The sequence below is a fragment of the Chaetodon trifascialis genome, chromosome 23, assembly GCF_039877785.1.
Source record: "Chaetodon trifascialis isolate fChaTrf1 chromosome 23, fChaTrf1.hap1, whole genome shotgun sequence".
In the NCBI taxonomy this organism is placed as follows: Eukaryota; Metazoa; Chordata; class Actinopteri; order Chaetodontiformes; family Chaetodontidae; genus Chaetodon; species Chaetodon trifascialis.
This window is the reverse complement of record NC_092078.1, coordinates 7955697-7971727: the sequence shown is the minus strand read 5'-3', so window position 1 is coordinate 7971727 and position 16031 is coordinate 7955697. Positions and strand designations below refer to the sequence as shown.

Here is a 16031-nt window from a genome sequence, read left to right as displayed (position 1 = left end):
CCAGACACTGTGTTCGAAATGACCAGTTTGTTTCCAAAATTAGTTCGTTAGCAACTAAAGTTAAACTTAAAACTTGCTAACAACTATGCGAGCTAAGCGTTACCAAACTCCTCAGATATGACAGATTGTTTCAAATAAAGGAACATCTTGGTGTGGTTAATTTCACCAGTAATTTACTGCCTATGCAGTTCTTAAAAAGGAAGTTAACGGACACTTTTCAAATGTCTGTGACCACAATATCTGATCTTGTTTGGCTTTCTTGCCACTTTGGGGCAGCAGAAACGATCACACCGCTCACTCACTTTAAGTTGATCTTGCAGACTTGTTAGCAAACAGTTGCAGGAACATTTGCATTTATTTGGAATTTCGGGCCACCTGATGAATATAATTTGAACATCTACTCATCTCTTTTATCTCTGTTTTGGTTTCCACCAATCCTGGGGGAAGTAAAGATGACATAATATTCTGTCGATGAAGGAAATCATGTGGTCCGTTGTTAGTATAGAAACACTGATTATAGCATCTTAACCTCCTGTGCCCCCTGAACTGATTCTGGGTCGGCTCTTTGCAACGGGAACTCCAGACCTTCCAGGTCACGGATGCCCAGCCCAGCTGCTCTGTGTGGTGCCAAAACCATTGTTACGACGGGCCATTATTCCAAAACCCCAACAGTCTGAAAAATATCCCATCGGACCAAAAAGCCCATTTGCCCAACAGCTTGTTATTCCAAAAACAAATCTCGGTTGTGCCGATGAACTGCGGTTATTCCACCATCTACACACCATCTTAGTTACTTACCTGAACTGACGTAACTAATTTAAACAATGTTTATTATTGTCACCAAAGGTCACCTGACAATTGTACCAGGACAATGGAGGTCACCTGGCTTCATCCTTTCATGCACATTCAGACACACTAAGATATTAAAAACTCTTGGGAGAGTGTATTTTCGGAACACCGGCCTTCAGAATAGGGGACGTTTGTTTTCAGGATAACGGGCTGTCGGACAAATGGGCTTTCGGTCCAGTGGGACGTTTTTTGGACTTTTGGGGTTTCAGAATAATGGGCCGTTGGAGCAGTGTGCAGTCCCCCCTGCCTGCCACTGAAATAAGGCACAAATGAAGAGTTTGTCATGGGCTGCTGAACAGTATACCTGAGAGGTCTCTCTCTCTCTGTCTATTTCCCCCTGCACACACACACACACACACACACACACACATGCACAGTGGACTGGACTCGGGGCCAGGGTGTGAGTCAGAGAGTCGCCCCTGAGATTTCATCCATCCTTGTTTTTGAATGAATGGGCAGCCACTCATGAGCTCCATTTTCACTCATCACAGGGTTCAGACCGCACAGTGACCCGGATCGCTCACTGCGTGCTCCAACAGCAGCTTGTTCCAGGGTACATTTTAAAATGTTAGTCCATCCTGATTTAAAACAGCTTTGTTGACACGCAACAAATCGTCTGCACATGCTAAACCTGAAATGCTTCACATATAAAATGGCTGTTAATATTGAGAAGAAAGAGCAGTAAAAGTTCGCTTTTTTGATGAGAGTTAATGAGAGGATTGATCCCACTTCATCATGAGAGTGGTGCCAATGTTTAATTTATTTAGTTTTTCTTCACAATAAAGCTTAAAGTTAATTCCTTTTATTGCAGGTGTTGACAGTATTTGTTGACTTAAGATCATGTGAAGAATTATGTGTACGCATAACTTTGTGTTGCTGAGAGGCTGCAGCCAGTAAACACATTTGATCTTTTTCGGCTTTTTTCAGCATCTTAACACTTAATCTTTATGATGATTCGGCTGTGCTGAGATCTGAATTACTGTGAGGCAGTATGGTGTGTATGATTGCCTAAAAGAGTAAACATGAGCCAATTAAAGCAGCCTTTAATCAAAAACAATCAGACATTAAGCTAACGGATAGATTTGCATAGCTAATCTGGCCTTCCCCTTTCTCCATTTTTATGCAAACACTCGATTTGACAGCAGATCTCAGGTTTTCATGCAGGAGAAGAGAAATCCGTATTTCCCCCAGATGTGACCGCGATGGTCTTAAAACTGTTACGGTGTTCATTCATGATTGTTTCTGCATCTCACTCACATCAGACTGTTTTCACCTTGACAGCTAAAAGAGTGACTGATCAAGGCGGAGAGGATTCCTGCAGAAAAAAAAAAAAAAAAAACAAGTGGGAGCGCTGCGAAGCGAAGAAGAAGAGGAGGATGATGAAATGAATGATGAAACAGACGAGGTTTTAATCAGAATCTCTCTACGCTGGCACTCCGTGGGAATTCTTCACCTCATCAGCCCTCTGTATCCTCCCCCACTGGACGACGGGCAACCTCCCAGAGTGCCTTGCTGCGTGGCCTTTTCAATAATGTAAAAGGGGGAGAGAAGGGATACAAAATGAGAGAGGAAACGATTTCCTGGCGCTGTGGGAGCCCCCTCTGTGACATTTACCTCTGGCAAGACCCTCAACGTGTGTGTGCGCATTTGATGGCCCTGTGCCAGGCTAATGATACCCCCCTCTGGCACACTCACTCGAGGCACAAAACCATCCTGAAAGTAATGCCACGCATGTCCTTTAGACTCACACCAAAGGGAAAGAAGAAGAGTGGGGAGATAATGGGAAAGAAGGATTGTAAAGAAAGAGAAATATGAGTGCAATACTCCCATCTAAGTGTTGAAGTAAGGAACAACAGAACCACAGGAGCAGGAAAGGTCAGTGAATGAGGAGAAGGAGAGGAGTTTTATTTGGCAAGTGACAGAGAAGGAGTCAGAGCGATCATCCTGTTTAATCCATCAGTTCCTCCTGTTACCATTTCATACTTCATTAAGCCCCCACCCCAGTTTGCATCACTTGGTGGTCTCCTCCGTCTCCACGGGGAGTCCCCTACCCCCCACCTGGACACATGGCATCTATCATTACCCCCCGTTTCAGCTCAGGGCCTGCAGAATGTCACACAGCTGGAGCACGAGGCTCTGAAGACAGATGAAAAAGAAAACGCCGGTGAATGTCATTAAAAAGACAGAGCACACTTCTGCTACCCGCAATTTAGTTATCACTGTCGCGCTACATAAGCCAGCTTCAACTGAGAGGCTGATTTTTAGATGGAACATGATAGCTGAGGAAACAATCACAGCACAGGGTCCATTCAGCGCCGGTATCATATCGCACGATCTTCATCATCAGACAGAGTCGGCCCAGTTATGAAATTAGTGATGTTCAAATTTCCGCTTTTTCAGAGCATTTAAACACTACCTCCAACTTCCGCGGTGGGTTAAAAGCTTTCTTTATTGAGGAGCAAGCAGTTAAGAAAGCAGTTTCACCACAAGGCTCAGCTTTTAAACCAACGTGGACAAAAAGACCTTAAAGCCTGTGAAACTTTCTTTTTTTGCGTGGCACATGCAGTTCACATAGATAATGTCATTCTTAGTAACTTCTGAAACATTCGGTCCTTGATTTTTTGAGGTAAAAGCAGGTTTCTCATTTGTAGTCAGTCAACTATTGCTGGCTTGAGCGAGCTAATTAAGCTAACATAGCTCCATGACTTTGACAGAAAACACCATCTCCTGCTAATATTTGAATATTTCTAGCTTTTTTTTTTTCTTTTTTTTTCAAAACAAGATCCTGATCAAAGAGCTCTTAAATGTGCCCTTGATGGCTAACAGTTACATGCTAATAGACTGAGACTTAGGGTGAATGTTTCAGGCAAAAAGTCAGCATTGTCAAAAGTTCATGTCCATGGAAGACATTGCTAATAAAGAAACTCAAAACAAAACAAAGAAAAAATCTTTAACCCCACAAGATGTTGTTAATAAACAAAATGTTCCTTAATTCGCCTGAGATGTGATATTAGCCTTAATGTAGGAAGTAATTAGCCTACTTGCTAATTTCAAACTAGCTTGCTACTGTAGCTACCTGTGCATGCTAACTGTTGCAGCTAAGGCTGGAGCAGACAAACACGCTGTCTAATCCGTTCCTTTTCCCTTTTGCTTTTGTGCTAAGCTTTGATTTGACAGTCACTGTTCAAAGGATGGTTTTAGGAAATTTGTCTAAATTCAACTGAATGAAGCTAATTCCATGACAACTGGTGAAACTCCAGAGTAGCTACGCATCAAAATATGCTAAAACATTATGCTGAGAAACAAGCCTCTATTATCCAGTCAGTTATCAGACACAGAGACACTGTCAAGTCTTAAAAATGTCTTGGTGTCACAGAGCTGAAAACAGGTCACAGCACAGTGTCAGCGTTTGTTTACAGAGAGAAGAGACTGCTGACTGGTCGTGTAAATCATGGACCTCTATGGAGCTGTCGGAGATTAATGCCTCCAGAAGTTTCCCACTTTAAATGTAAAAATAACCTGAGAAGATTTAAAGTGTGGCAACACACACACATCACTAACTTTATTTTACTATTCATGTCTGAATGGAGCTGTGGTTGCAGATAATTACCTCCGCCTGCATGCAGAGTGAGACTGTGGACATTTATTGCTTTATAAGACCTAATATGAGGTAAGGTGTCGATTGCAAATTGCAAAACTAAGTTTATCATACTTGACCTTGATTGTCTCATTCAGTGTATTATGTGGTGATCTGCAGCTATTCCTGCTTCAGATATGTGACAAGAAATGCTGAGAAATATTACCCACACTGCTGGCTCCCAGCCTTGGGTTTGGGAACCCCCAAGGCAAATTTAAGTGGTCGTGAGACAATGAACAGGACAGAAAAGCAGAGAAAATGTATTCACTATGCAAATTTTTGAAGATATTTGTCATCCTCTCTGTTTTTCTTTTTTTTTTTTACTGGATAATATTAAGTCTTCAGACCTCTCCTCAGTTGACTTATTCAAGACTTGTAGACGTAGTCTGCTGGAGGAGAGCATCTCACAGTCCAATGCTGACCCCTTGTGGATCAAACCAAACACTACCACCAACTCATATGACAGGCACACATGCTGAATGCAGCATTAAAAAGCAGTGTGATTTCTACTTTTTAAGCTTCCTGGTCTCATTGAGCCTTGCCGGGTGGCCGCAGCCTGTCGCAGCAGCAGCTCTCTGGCCAGGTCCGGCCTACCGCTCTTGGCTAAGCAGTGAGCCAGCTGAGAGGCCTTGGGTTGGTGTGTGGCAGCGGGCAGCCCCCTCCTCCACATGGCCAGGACGAGGAAGGCCTGGGTGGGTAGGCTGTCTCCGGCCCGGAGCTTCACCAGCTGAGCGGCGCTGCGGCGGAGACGCAGGGCGAGGACCAGAAGGGCTACTTCCTCCTCTGAAAGCTCTCCGGACAGCCAGAGAAGAAGAGAGTCTGGCAGTGAGTCTGATGATTGGGTAAGAGATGGAAGCAGAGAGTTTACTTGCTTTCTGGTGGTGATGCATTTATATTTTCAACACTTTTTTTCACAATATCACAATCAAATATTCCCTGATACTGATATATATCAAATTTTCTTCAGTGGAGAATGAAGATGTATGTTTTTGAATGAAGAATAATCTGCAAAATATGCCAATAGCCAGATTAGAGTAAAATGCAGAACATGTCACCCACCTGTCTCCTCACATAACTTCACCCTGGCTACAATGGGCCGATTGATGGTCCTCACTTTCTGAAAGGAAACAGAGTAAAATGTTTGAATGATCTTTTATGGTCAACGTTTTAACACCAAGCATGATGTGGAATTCCTTGTGAAAGCTTCTGCACCTTGGGTAGAGTCAGAGACATCTTACAGACGGGATCTCCCAGGAGCTTGGTGTCCATTGGGAATAGTTTGTCGCCTCGCCACTCCAGCTGGCCTCTGGCGACCTTATAAAACATGGCTGTGCCCTTGTAGTGGGGGGAGCTGTAGTTCCCAAACGGATCCACTTCTGTCAGATGCACCAAGAGGTGTTTCCTCTGCTGACTGTGGAAGGTGATTCGCTCATCATGTTGGTCGTTTTGACTTCCTTTAGTACAACACAAAAAATCTTGTGATTAGTAACCTATAGCTTGATGGAGGACGTCAGCACAAAGAGATTGTAAACATGCACGCATTCTGCTTTCTGCCTGTGCAAACACATCATTCATTTGCTTTATTATATGGTTTGTTACATCCAGTTATGTGGCAACACTCAGCAGGAAGACAAACCTGTTTTCACCTGACCTCCTAACTTCCTCAACAACAGCACCAACTGTTTAATTAGTACTGCATTTTGTTGCTGTAGCTACATTTAAGGCTACTTATTAATGTGTTTTACTGTTTCCAACGTTCTTTTTGCCTCTTTCCCTCCATAGGAAGATCAGAGACCAGAAGTGTTCAGAGAAGTTTTTGCATTGACGACGCTGTGTTGTTAGAATACCAAACCCCAACTTTGCATGTTATATCTTTAACCATCAATCTGGCTTTTTAAAATAAGGAAATTTAAAGTGGCTTGGACCCAGGCTTTTCAGGAAGTGGCATCAGGTGTGTGTAGCCAAAGCTGACCCATAATCATAGAAAAAAATTGCAAAAGGTGAAAAAGGTGAAGCTACAGCCATGCTAGCTGCTCTGTGAGTGTGTGCTTCTAGCTAGCTAAAAGCTAATGTCAGCTAACAAATCACAATGCTAACATGCTGATACTATTGTTAACAAGGAGGTTCTGCTTTAGTATGAGTCATTATATATATATTATATGTGTTTATATTCCAATTTGAATATTTTACTTTGTACAGCTCTCCTCTGAGAGAGGATCTATTTATGCTAGCATGCTAAAATTAGGGCTACAGGAATGACAGTTTTGCAGGTATTTGCTCTTAAATTGTTGGACATGTTTAAATGTTGACCTGATGATGCTTCTCGATGACAAATCGCTAAAGTTATTAGGATTTATCCTCTGGGAATGACAAATATCTGTCTGTAGATTTTTTGTGTGCCAGTCCAGGTTGATAGCTACACAGTATTTCACCGAATAGTTAGCTGTCTTGACATTTGGTTGCTTTTTCTCACTTTTTGTACATGTAATCAATCAAATCAATCTTTTTTGTCAGTGTGCAGGCCCCTATGATGTGGAACATTTGTAATCAGTCATTAAGTCAGCCTCTACCTGTGCAGGTGATGTTGCCACTGAACCGGAGGAGAAGCTGGTCTCCTTCGCACATGGAGATCTCAGAAGAGGTCTCCGGGAGGCCGCCGTAGCCCCGGGCTCGCAGTTTGGACATTTCCCAGCCGAGGTCTCTGCTGGGCAGAGCGGCCACCAGGACGGCATGGGGCTCGGCTTGTCTGCGCTGGAGGACAACGGTGACCGCGTGGCGGCAGACCGACTCCTCCAGCTCCTCCGCCAAGGAGGTGAGATGGCAAGGCAGGAGCGGAGAGAGGAGACGCACCACCAGCAGTCTGAGGGGAGGGATGGAGGAGGAAGAGTGAAGTTGAGCTCAGCGCAGAGATTAGATTGTCGCTGAACAGAAAGAAGAGATGAGTCTGTTATTGTGGGCCTGAATGCAGACTTAATACACTTAAAGACAGCGAAGAATTCATATTCCTGACTGTACGTGTATTATTCCCTGGAAGCTGTTTTAGATAAGACAGACGAAGAGAATTACAGCACAGGAGAGAAATAATGAGACTCCATCCTCATTAAAGGAGCAGCTGGGTACCATCAGGTCTAATATTCATAATTAAAGCTTTTTTAGACGAAACACAGAAACAAGATAACTTTTCTTTAGAAATTACTGAACATTTTTACCATGTGCTTACGCTCTGACAGAAATGATAAAGCCAGGAATTCAAAGCATTTCAGCCCCCCTTTATCCGCACTGCCTCTCTTAAACCCCTTCTGTAAGGAAAAGCTTGCTCTATGTGTGGTTAGTGTTTGTGTAACACATTTCTTATCATGCTGTGTTTCAGACTGAACATGTCTGCCTGAAAGGGATGCTCTCTTAACATCAAAAACCCAGGCGGGAGGAGTGGTGAGTACTTCCACGCGATGTCTCTTCGATGTATTTGACTCTAGATGTAACAAGCTTTAGTTACCAGTTACTTTTTAGATTGGAAGTTTTCATGTCCTTCTTGTCCAGTGAAAATCATGTATCTTCTTTCGACTTATTAAGCTCAATAAACTCTTTAAAAGCCCTCTTGGATTATGTGTAAAATGCGTTATCACAAAGCTGAAAACAGGCTGTTTATCTGGCTTTTTAGAGATATGCGGTCCTCACAGGACAGCAAAATAACACACAATGATCTTATATAATATGAAGCATTGCTGCAGATTAAGCTACACAACAGTATATAAAACAGTTAAAAGTAGCTCAGCTTGAAACATCTACACCAGTAAACATACACATTAAGGCAGCAGTAATATTAATCCATAAACATCATTGTATCATAGTAAAACACTGACAGGGATCATTTTACTGCAGAATAAGTGCTTCTACTTTTCATACATTTAGCTCATAATACATACTATTACTTCAGTAAGGTTTTGAATGCAGGACTTTTACTGGTTGGGCAGTATTTTCAGTGTGTTATTAGTACTTATACTTCAGTAAAGGATTTGAATACTTAAAAAAAGGAGATTTTCTTCATAGAATTTTGGTTATTTTTACTGAAAAATATAAGAAATTAATGTCTGTAGTTCCACTGACAACAGACAAATGCGCGAGAGGACTAAAACCAAGTGTAAATATATCATATAAATATTCTAAAGTCGTATTATTCTGTGTAAACGTTTCCAGTTCTAGCATCACCAGAGCCAGACTTGTTCCTGTGGGGCCTCACGCAGCAAAGCCCTTCATGCTGAAGTGTCCGCCAGAGCTCATTGTCCACAAGTAGGAGGACTCATTTTCAGAGCACTTCAGGTATGAACTGCTGCCATCAAATATGCAAATCCACATTCCCTAATTTTCAGTCTGTGTCTGTGGCCAGGGGCAACATCCTCTCCCTCCTGTATGTGGTGGGAGGGCTCATGATGGCGGTCACTGCTGGGAGTCAGTGTGTGGATGTGAACCCTGCTAACCTGCTGCGCCTGTCAAACACGCTCATCCAGCTCCTCGGCCTCCGATACCAAACGCATGTGAGAAACCTGAACATGAAATCACTTGTTTTACATTAAAGACTTAATCTAATTATTGCATTAATTTGCTAAAGTTGCCTTCTGTGTGTTGCAGGCTAACTCTACGGCAAAAAGAAAACTAAAAAGGCTGCATTTCTCCAACAGGTGTTGAGTTTACCTAGTTACTCTCATAAATGAATAAAATTTGTCCTGTCTTCATCAGATGTTGTTTACTGTCCTCTATATGTGTTCTAGTTTCAGCAGCCTCCTTGATATGACAAGACCGACACTGAGGGGAACGTGTGATTTGAAGGTTTTGTGCTGGTTTCCTGGGTCGACCTCCGCTAACTGCATGGCGGCAAGAAGGTACACGATCAAATGACGGTTTTGTTTTCACATCCTCTGTGTCGCCTGAAAGCGTTCTGTCTTCTGTGGTCAGACGCAGGATCTATTACATCCTCATCTGTGGTGTGAGCAGCCTGCCCATTCTGACGCTGCGCATAGGAAGCAAGAGCAGCAAGCTGAACGCCTGCAAGCCGTCAGATCGACTGCAGTGGTTGATCAGCTTCAGCAGCAAAGCGCAGGCACGAGGAGATGTGGTGAGGGGCTGGAGATTAGTAGTTTGGCATCACAGCATGACTCATGTGCTTGTTGGGTACTGTTAAGGGTCTTCTTTCCATAAAATACTGGATGTTTTTCAGGTTTTTCTTCTACTGTGTGGACAAACTGGACAAGCCAACACTGGATCTGACACACACGAGCCCGGGAGTCTGACCCTGGGCTTGTCGGTACTGTCTGTGGCCTTTCTTTGGATGTTTCTGCCTTACATTGCAGTTTGTGCTGTGATCTGTTTAGGTTGGAAGGTACAACAGCACATCTGCAGAGTGCTGCAAGCACAGAAATAAAAGAGAAAAGATGAATAATTGCTAAAACGAGGACCTCTTTGTCTCTATCTGACCTGGAGAGAATCATTCAAGCTTTCACATCGAATTTACTGGAACTTTTAGTACTTTTCGCCCAAGCCTCTTTCTGCAGCCTTCACACTGGCCCAGAACACTGCAGCAAGGCCTCTAACAAGATCAGAAAATCATATTCCCCTTCTCTTGCCTCCCTGCAGTGGCTCCTTGTCAGCTTTAGAGCTGAGTGTGCAGTGTAATACTTTTCTACAAAGCTCTACGTTGTCATGGACTCGACTGTAAACTGTACATCTGAGCTCCTGTGGCCATAAAACTTAGTGAACACCTGACGTAGTCCAGACAGGCTGCAAAACATTTATCTGACCTGTCTTTGATCAAAGACATAATCAAATATTGTAGAGCCAACCCCCCATAGTCCACTGTGGTGTATATTTCCTTAAACATTTTTCCTATAATGTCTTATTTTGATTCTGTGTGTAGTTCTGTACGGTGTGTATTCATCTCTCTTTAATTATGTATTTCAATTATATTCCATTTCCTGTCAATCCTCTTGGATCTAATGTGTTAGGGATTATTTAAATAAACTTGAACTCTTGATAATCATACATATATTTGCATGAAATTTGCGTGAATAATGATTTTAAAAGACATTGTGTTGCAAACCTGTCAAAGTTCTCCATCAGCTCAAAGGACACCAGTCCGTTTTGCTGGTTCCTGACGGTGACTTTATCCAGGACGCTCCACTGTTTGTCTCTTGAACCCAGGACGACCAGCAGCTCATTGGACGTCACCTTAGACTTCACAGAGACACCCACGATCCTGACGGACACATTAGGAAAACAGAGAGTCCAGAGAAAGCAGGATGCAGTTTGTAAGCACAGCAATGCTTTGAGGCTAAATGCTAATGTTAACAGACTAACATGCTCACAAAGACAATGCTAACATGCTAATGCTAAACATGTGTGATGTTTACCATGTTCACCTCAATTTAGCATGTTAGCATGCTAAATTGAGGAAATGTGAACAAACATGAAGAGGCCACATGTGACTCACCTCCTTCTGTGGGAGGCAGGTTGATCCCACGGCGGAGAAGCTCGAACAGGCCGAGTTTGGTGATCTTCCTCCCCGCCTTGACCCCTCGTGTGCCTCTTCTTATCAGGGTTTGGGGGACAGGGAAGGGTGAGAGTGACGGGTCTTCTCAGGGGCTGGGAGGACGGGTGGGTGAGGTAGAGGAGCGGGCTTGTAGACACCACCGAGTGATAGGCGTCACTTCTGGATTTGACAGCAGCCAGAAGGACGGCATCTACGGGCTGGAGCTGAGGCAGAAGAGGAAGCAGCTTCTCTGAATTATTTAGGCAGCAGTTTGAGAGAACCAGAGACGCTCTGTGATGTGAAAATGTTTCCCCCCCACTTTTGTTTTGCCGACAGCTTGTTGTTTTATCAAAGAGGGACATGCAGAGGGGGAGATGTTGGTGTTTGACGTGAGATGAAGCGACAAACTGCTGGGGTGAAGTTAGTTAACAGACGACTGGACTCAGAAGTCGATTCAAACATCGGCCACAGCTGTTCATTCTCCTACAGCAAACATCTGTTCAAGTCAGTCAAGCCTGTGAATTCCAAGCAGTCGATCCGTTTGTCCTTCTCTCACTTGCCTTTTACACCCCTCTTTCCCTCAGCATTTCTCTGTTTTTATCTTATTTTTGCAGCATTTGTTTGAATTATTAAGAGCTTGAATTCAGAGCACCCATTTCTCAGTCCCAAACAGCCCAGAATGCAGAACAAAACGGTTGTGCTGTTATGTGGGAGAAAGACTGACAGTAGTCAAGTTGTCATCTCCATACCATAGTTTGTGCCATCAACGGACCGGTGAAGGATCCTGGGAGGTAGTTCAGACAGATTCGGGGGTCCATGGGAAGCTTGAGTGACAAACCCTTTGTGGGAACTGTGTAGTTTTCTCTTTTTAGACAGGAAACTACTGCGAACAGGCCCAGGGAGTACACCCTCACCTCTGCTAATGAGCCCTGACAGACACACAAAGACAACAAAGAATCATCTGTTTTGGCCGAAGTGTTTGAATAAAACTCACCAATCAAACTGTTTATGAAAGAAAACAATCATCAGACTGACTTTAGATGAGAACACAGTCCGGTTACAGCAGTGTTGGCTGTTTTTGCTTCCATCGACAGACTGTTACTCACCTGTAACATCTCACCGATAACAATTAACCCTGAATGCACAAAAAGAAACAGAACAAAGAGAAATGTGCAGCTTTCTCCAGAAATAACGCCCACTCTGCACAAAATGTGAAACAACTGGAAAAGGTCTCACCACACAAATATCTTGAATCATGGCTGGATGACAAATTAAACCTCATTATTCACAGTGATAGCTTTGTTAGAGAAAAAAACTCATTGCTTTCCCTTTAAGTTGAGAAAATCCTTATTTTCTATCCATTCTTGGTGTCATCCGTGCTGTCTGTTTTTTGTTCTACACACTCCGGGCTTGGAATTATTTAGAGAACAGACTTAAAAAACAGCCTTCATATTGTGCATTCAAACACCACATTCATGTTTTATGAAGAACGTCACTGGTTTAAGAAGTCAAGCTTTCTCCTTTATCCCTCTCTGGTCCTGTTTTATTGTGCTGTAACAGCCCAGTAACAGGGCAGCTTGTTAGTCTTAATTTATTAGATTTGTGTACGTGGACGCTCAGCATGACTTTCAAACTCACAAGGATGAACATTATATCAGGATACGGAGGCATGCTTTGAGGAAGTTGCTATTAACCCGAAATATAATGGTTTCCGAAATCTAACCAAGAAGTTTTGGTGCTTACAAAATATACAATACAAAAAAATGATACTGAAAAATACATTTTTTTGGCTAATTGCATTTCTGATCATAAAATAAAAGGTAGTGCCTTTAGTAGGTAAAAGGACCTTTACCCTCTGCCCGCCATACGTGCCCTCTGTTGTCACAGGAGTGACGTAGCTCGCCCTCCTCTCCCCATCGACTATCTTCACAGCGACGTCCCTGTAGCTGCCGCGGTAACGTGCGCAGAAAGGCACGACCACAGTCACAGGGAAGTGGAGGTGAGCCCCGTCCTGAACCTGGACCCTGATCACTCTGCTGACCAGCTCCTCCGAGCCGGTCGCCATCAGGCAGCTCAGGCCGTCGGCCACCTCACACCGCAGGGCTTCAGCCACACCTGCAGGCGCTATGAGACAGCATGTGTCCGCTTCACCTGGATGGCTGTCGCCCTGCTGGCCAGCGAGCCTGGAAATCATTTTAAAACAGACACGTGTGCACACAGGAGTCATTATTCTGAAGCACAAATTGAAAAACTGCATCGCTGATGTGACAATGTTTGCTGTTAGTGTTCGTAGTCAAGGCAAGTTGAAGCATATAAGATGCATTTCCAGCAAAAAGTGTCACCATTTTAAGGATTTCTGATGTGCTGAAGCACACGCATTTCCATATCAGCTTCTCCCAGATTGGCTTCTCGCTCTGATCTGATTTTTTCTGATTTGTTTGGCTTTTGGGAAAACGTGTGCATTGGCCTGACAGCGAACTGTACGAAATAGCAGGCCACGGGGAGGCCGGGCGGTCAGACGCACAAACTTAGTGATAAACCACCGCAGAGAGTTTGCTTCTGAATCAGTGAGCAGGAGAAATGAGGTGAAGGAATCAAATCATGTCCGGACTCACAAGCTGGAGCCACGCGGGCTGGCATCTTTCAGCAGAGGTGGTCGCAAAATTAACTGCTTTACTCTCTGTAACAAGCAGAATGCCACATTGTTCAAGCTGACAAAAAACTGCCGTGGAGTTCCCAAAGTTTTCAAACAGACCAAACATGTCTGGCTGAATATTCGAGGAAAACCTGCTCTTTGCTGAGGGCCAAATGGGGACAAAACGATGATGATTTTGTCAGCTTACCCGACTGTGATCCACTGTTTGTTCGCCTTGTCATTTTCATTTGTCTCCTCCAGGAAATCTGTCATATTTTCTGGAGAAACACGGTCCTCGTTATCACTCCCTCCACTTTTGAGGACCAATTCTTTCCCTGCATCTTCCTTGTCGTTGCAGTCACAGTTGTCGACTCTGGACTCTGTTTGCTCACTGTCCGATGATGCTGTCATATGGTTTTGATCATCTCCATCAATGACATCCTGTTTATGCCCAGGGTCAAATCCAGGGGGATCATGGGAGTTCAGGTGATTGGGGTCATCTTCAAGTTGATCTCTGGTCACCTGAAGTGCTGCATCCACAGTTGAGACCTCTGCACATAATTTGAGGATTTCTCTGTCCAGCTTCGCTGTGATTGTGTTCAAGTGGTCCACCATGTTCTGTACGTCCTCCTCGACGCTCAGAAAGGTTTCACTGAAGGAGTCTGAGGAAGGTGTGGCTTCACATTTTGCATCTGAAACAGCACAGACATATAGAACAAGGGGAGCTGTTTTTATATTTTACAACAATTAACTTTTTCTGAACAAACTGCACTTTTCAGAGATAATTTGCTTTGCTTTCAGAAGGGAATATTTCCTTAGTCCTTTCACTTAAACCTGAACTTCTTCCAGTCCTTCAGCTGACACGTAAATCCCTTTTCATGCTTGTGTCTCAACCTCCACTGACGCTTGAACTGCTTTAATATTTCAGCTTCAACAAAAACTTCAACTCTCTTCCCTTTCGACTCACACACCTGTTGCAGATGGATGTTGCTGATCACTGCCCCCTGGTGGAGACTTGGCCACCATGCGGGCACATCCTCTGAGGACTTCTCTCCATGCTGTCACTCTGCGTGAATGAAAAACACTCAGCTCCCTCAGCACTTCCAGAGCTCTCCTCTCGCTCTCCTTCTCCCCCCGCTCTTCGTCAGCATGTCCACCTCTCTCTTCATCCTCCTTCTCACCTTCTCCCAAACTGAGCATCCTTTCCTCACCCCCTCTCCGCGTTTCCTCTCCTCTGTCTCGACCTGGTTCGTCTCCTGTGCGTCCCCTCCCTCCCCCTGCCCCATTGTGATGATCTGTGCAGCGTCTGACAGCTTCAAGCTCCCGAATAGTTTCGGTCAACATGTTGAGGAGACCGTCCTCCTTCCTCCTGTCATGAGGAGACTCAGCTTCATCCATCTGTTTGTTCAGGTGCAGATCTGCATCCATGCTGAGCTGAAAAAACAACAGATAAGAGCCACAAGTATCTAATCTGACCTGTTTTCTGTCCCCTTTTACTTGCACATGCCAAAAGCAATTCACTCCTTTAACAACATTTTAGTGAATGATATCAAATACTCACTAAAAATACACAGCATTCCCTCGTGTAGCTCCTTTTATATTTGAAGCTGAAGCCCCCTTGTTCACTGTGTCCTTGGCATTGGATGTTGCTGTGTTCCTTGTTTAGGAGCCAATGCTGTATTTACATGGCTGCCAGCAGTAAAACACATTGCCAAGGCGACCCCTGGAGGCGTGGCAAGGAGGGACAAAAGAGGAGCCACAGTGCAAAAGACTCAGAGGAAGATAGAGTGCTGTCCTGCAGACATCTCGTCCCTGTCCTCTATTCTTCTGTCACTCATTTTAGTGCTTGTATGTCCGGACAGTAAAAGCTCTGAAACGTCACAGACTTGTTTTGAAGGCATGCTGAGGAGAAGGTCGTCATCTCACAGCATTTTTTCTGAAACATGTAGTGGACAACAACACAAACACTGCGTGGGGTGTCAGTTTATGGGTTTCCTGTGGAATTTCTGGCTTTGTAATGCCAAGTTGTCCACGGTGGGAGAAGTATTCAGACCCTTCACTTAAGCCGTAGCATAGTAATGGCAGAGTCTATAAATACTCCATTACTCAGAAAAGTGATTAGTAACCATGAGTGTCAAATAAATGCAGTAGCGTAATTTTTCCCTGTGATATGTAACAGCTCTCGTTGTCAGGTTTGAATTTGGATTATCACATCTGGTCACGTCAACACAATGTAAAAACCTTGTAGCACAAAGTGATATTTAACAGAGAACAACCACTTTAGTTGAAAATCCTTGTAAATTTGAAGAAAAATGTGTTGCTGAGCCAGCATCAACCACCACCAACACCCTGACACTGAATTATTTTTGTTTTTCCCTCCTGTCACA

General features: G+C 43.9%; 1 protein-coding gene across 1 annotated transcript; it reads right to left on the bottom strand.

Annotated features, from left to right (window-relative positions):
* Positions 1-4973: 4973 nt before the first annotated feature.
* Positions 4974-15072, bottom strand: dthd1 (death domain containing 1). The gene is made up of 10 exons (XM_070993626.1): positions 14616-15072; positions 13853-14336; positions 12862-13192; positions 11759-11938; positions 10971-11233; positions 10581-10736; positions 7057-7346; positions 5699-5940; positions 5546-5603; positions 4974-5317 (listed from the first exon to the last, which is right to left on the bottom strand). The coding sequence occupies exons 1-10, from the start codon at positions 15070-15072 to the stop codon at positions 4974-4976; spliced, it is 2805 nt and encodes a 934-aa protein (XP_070849727.1).
* Positions 15073-16031: the final 959 nt, after the last annotated feature.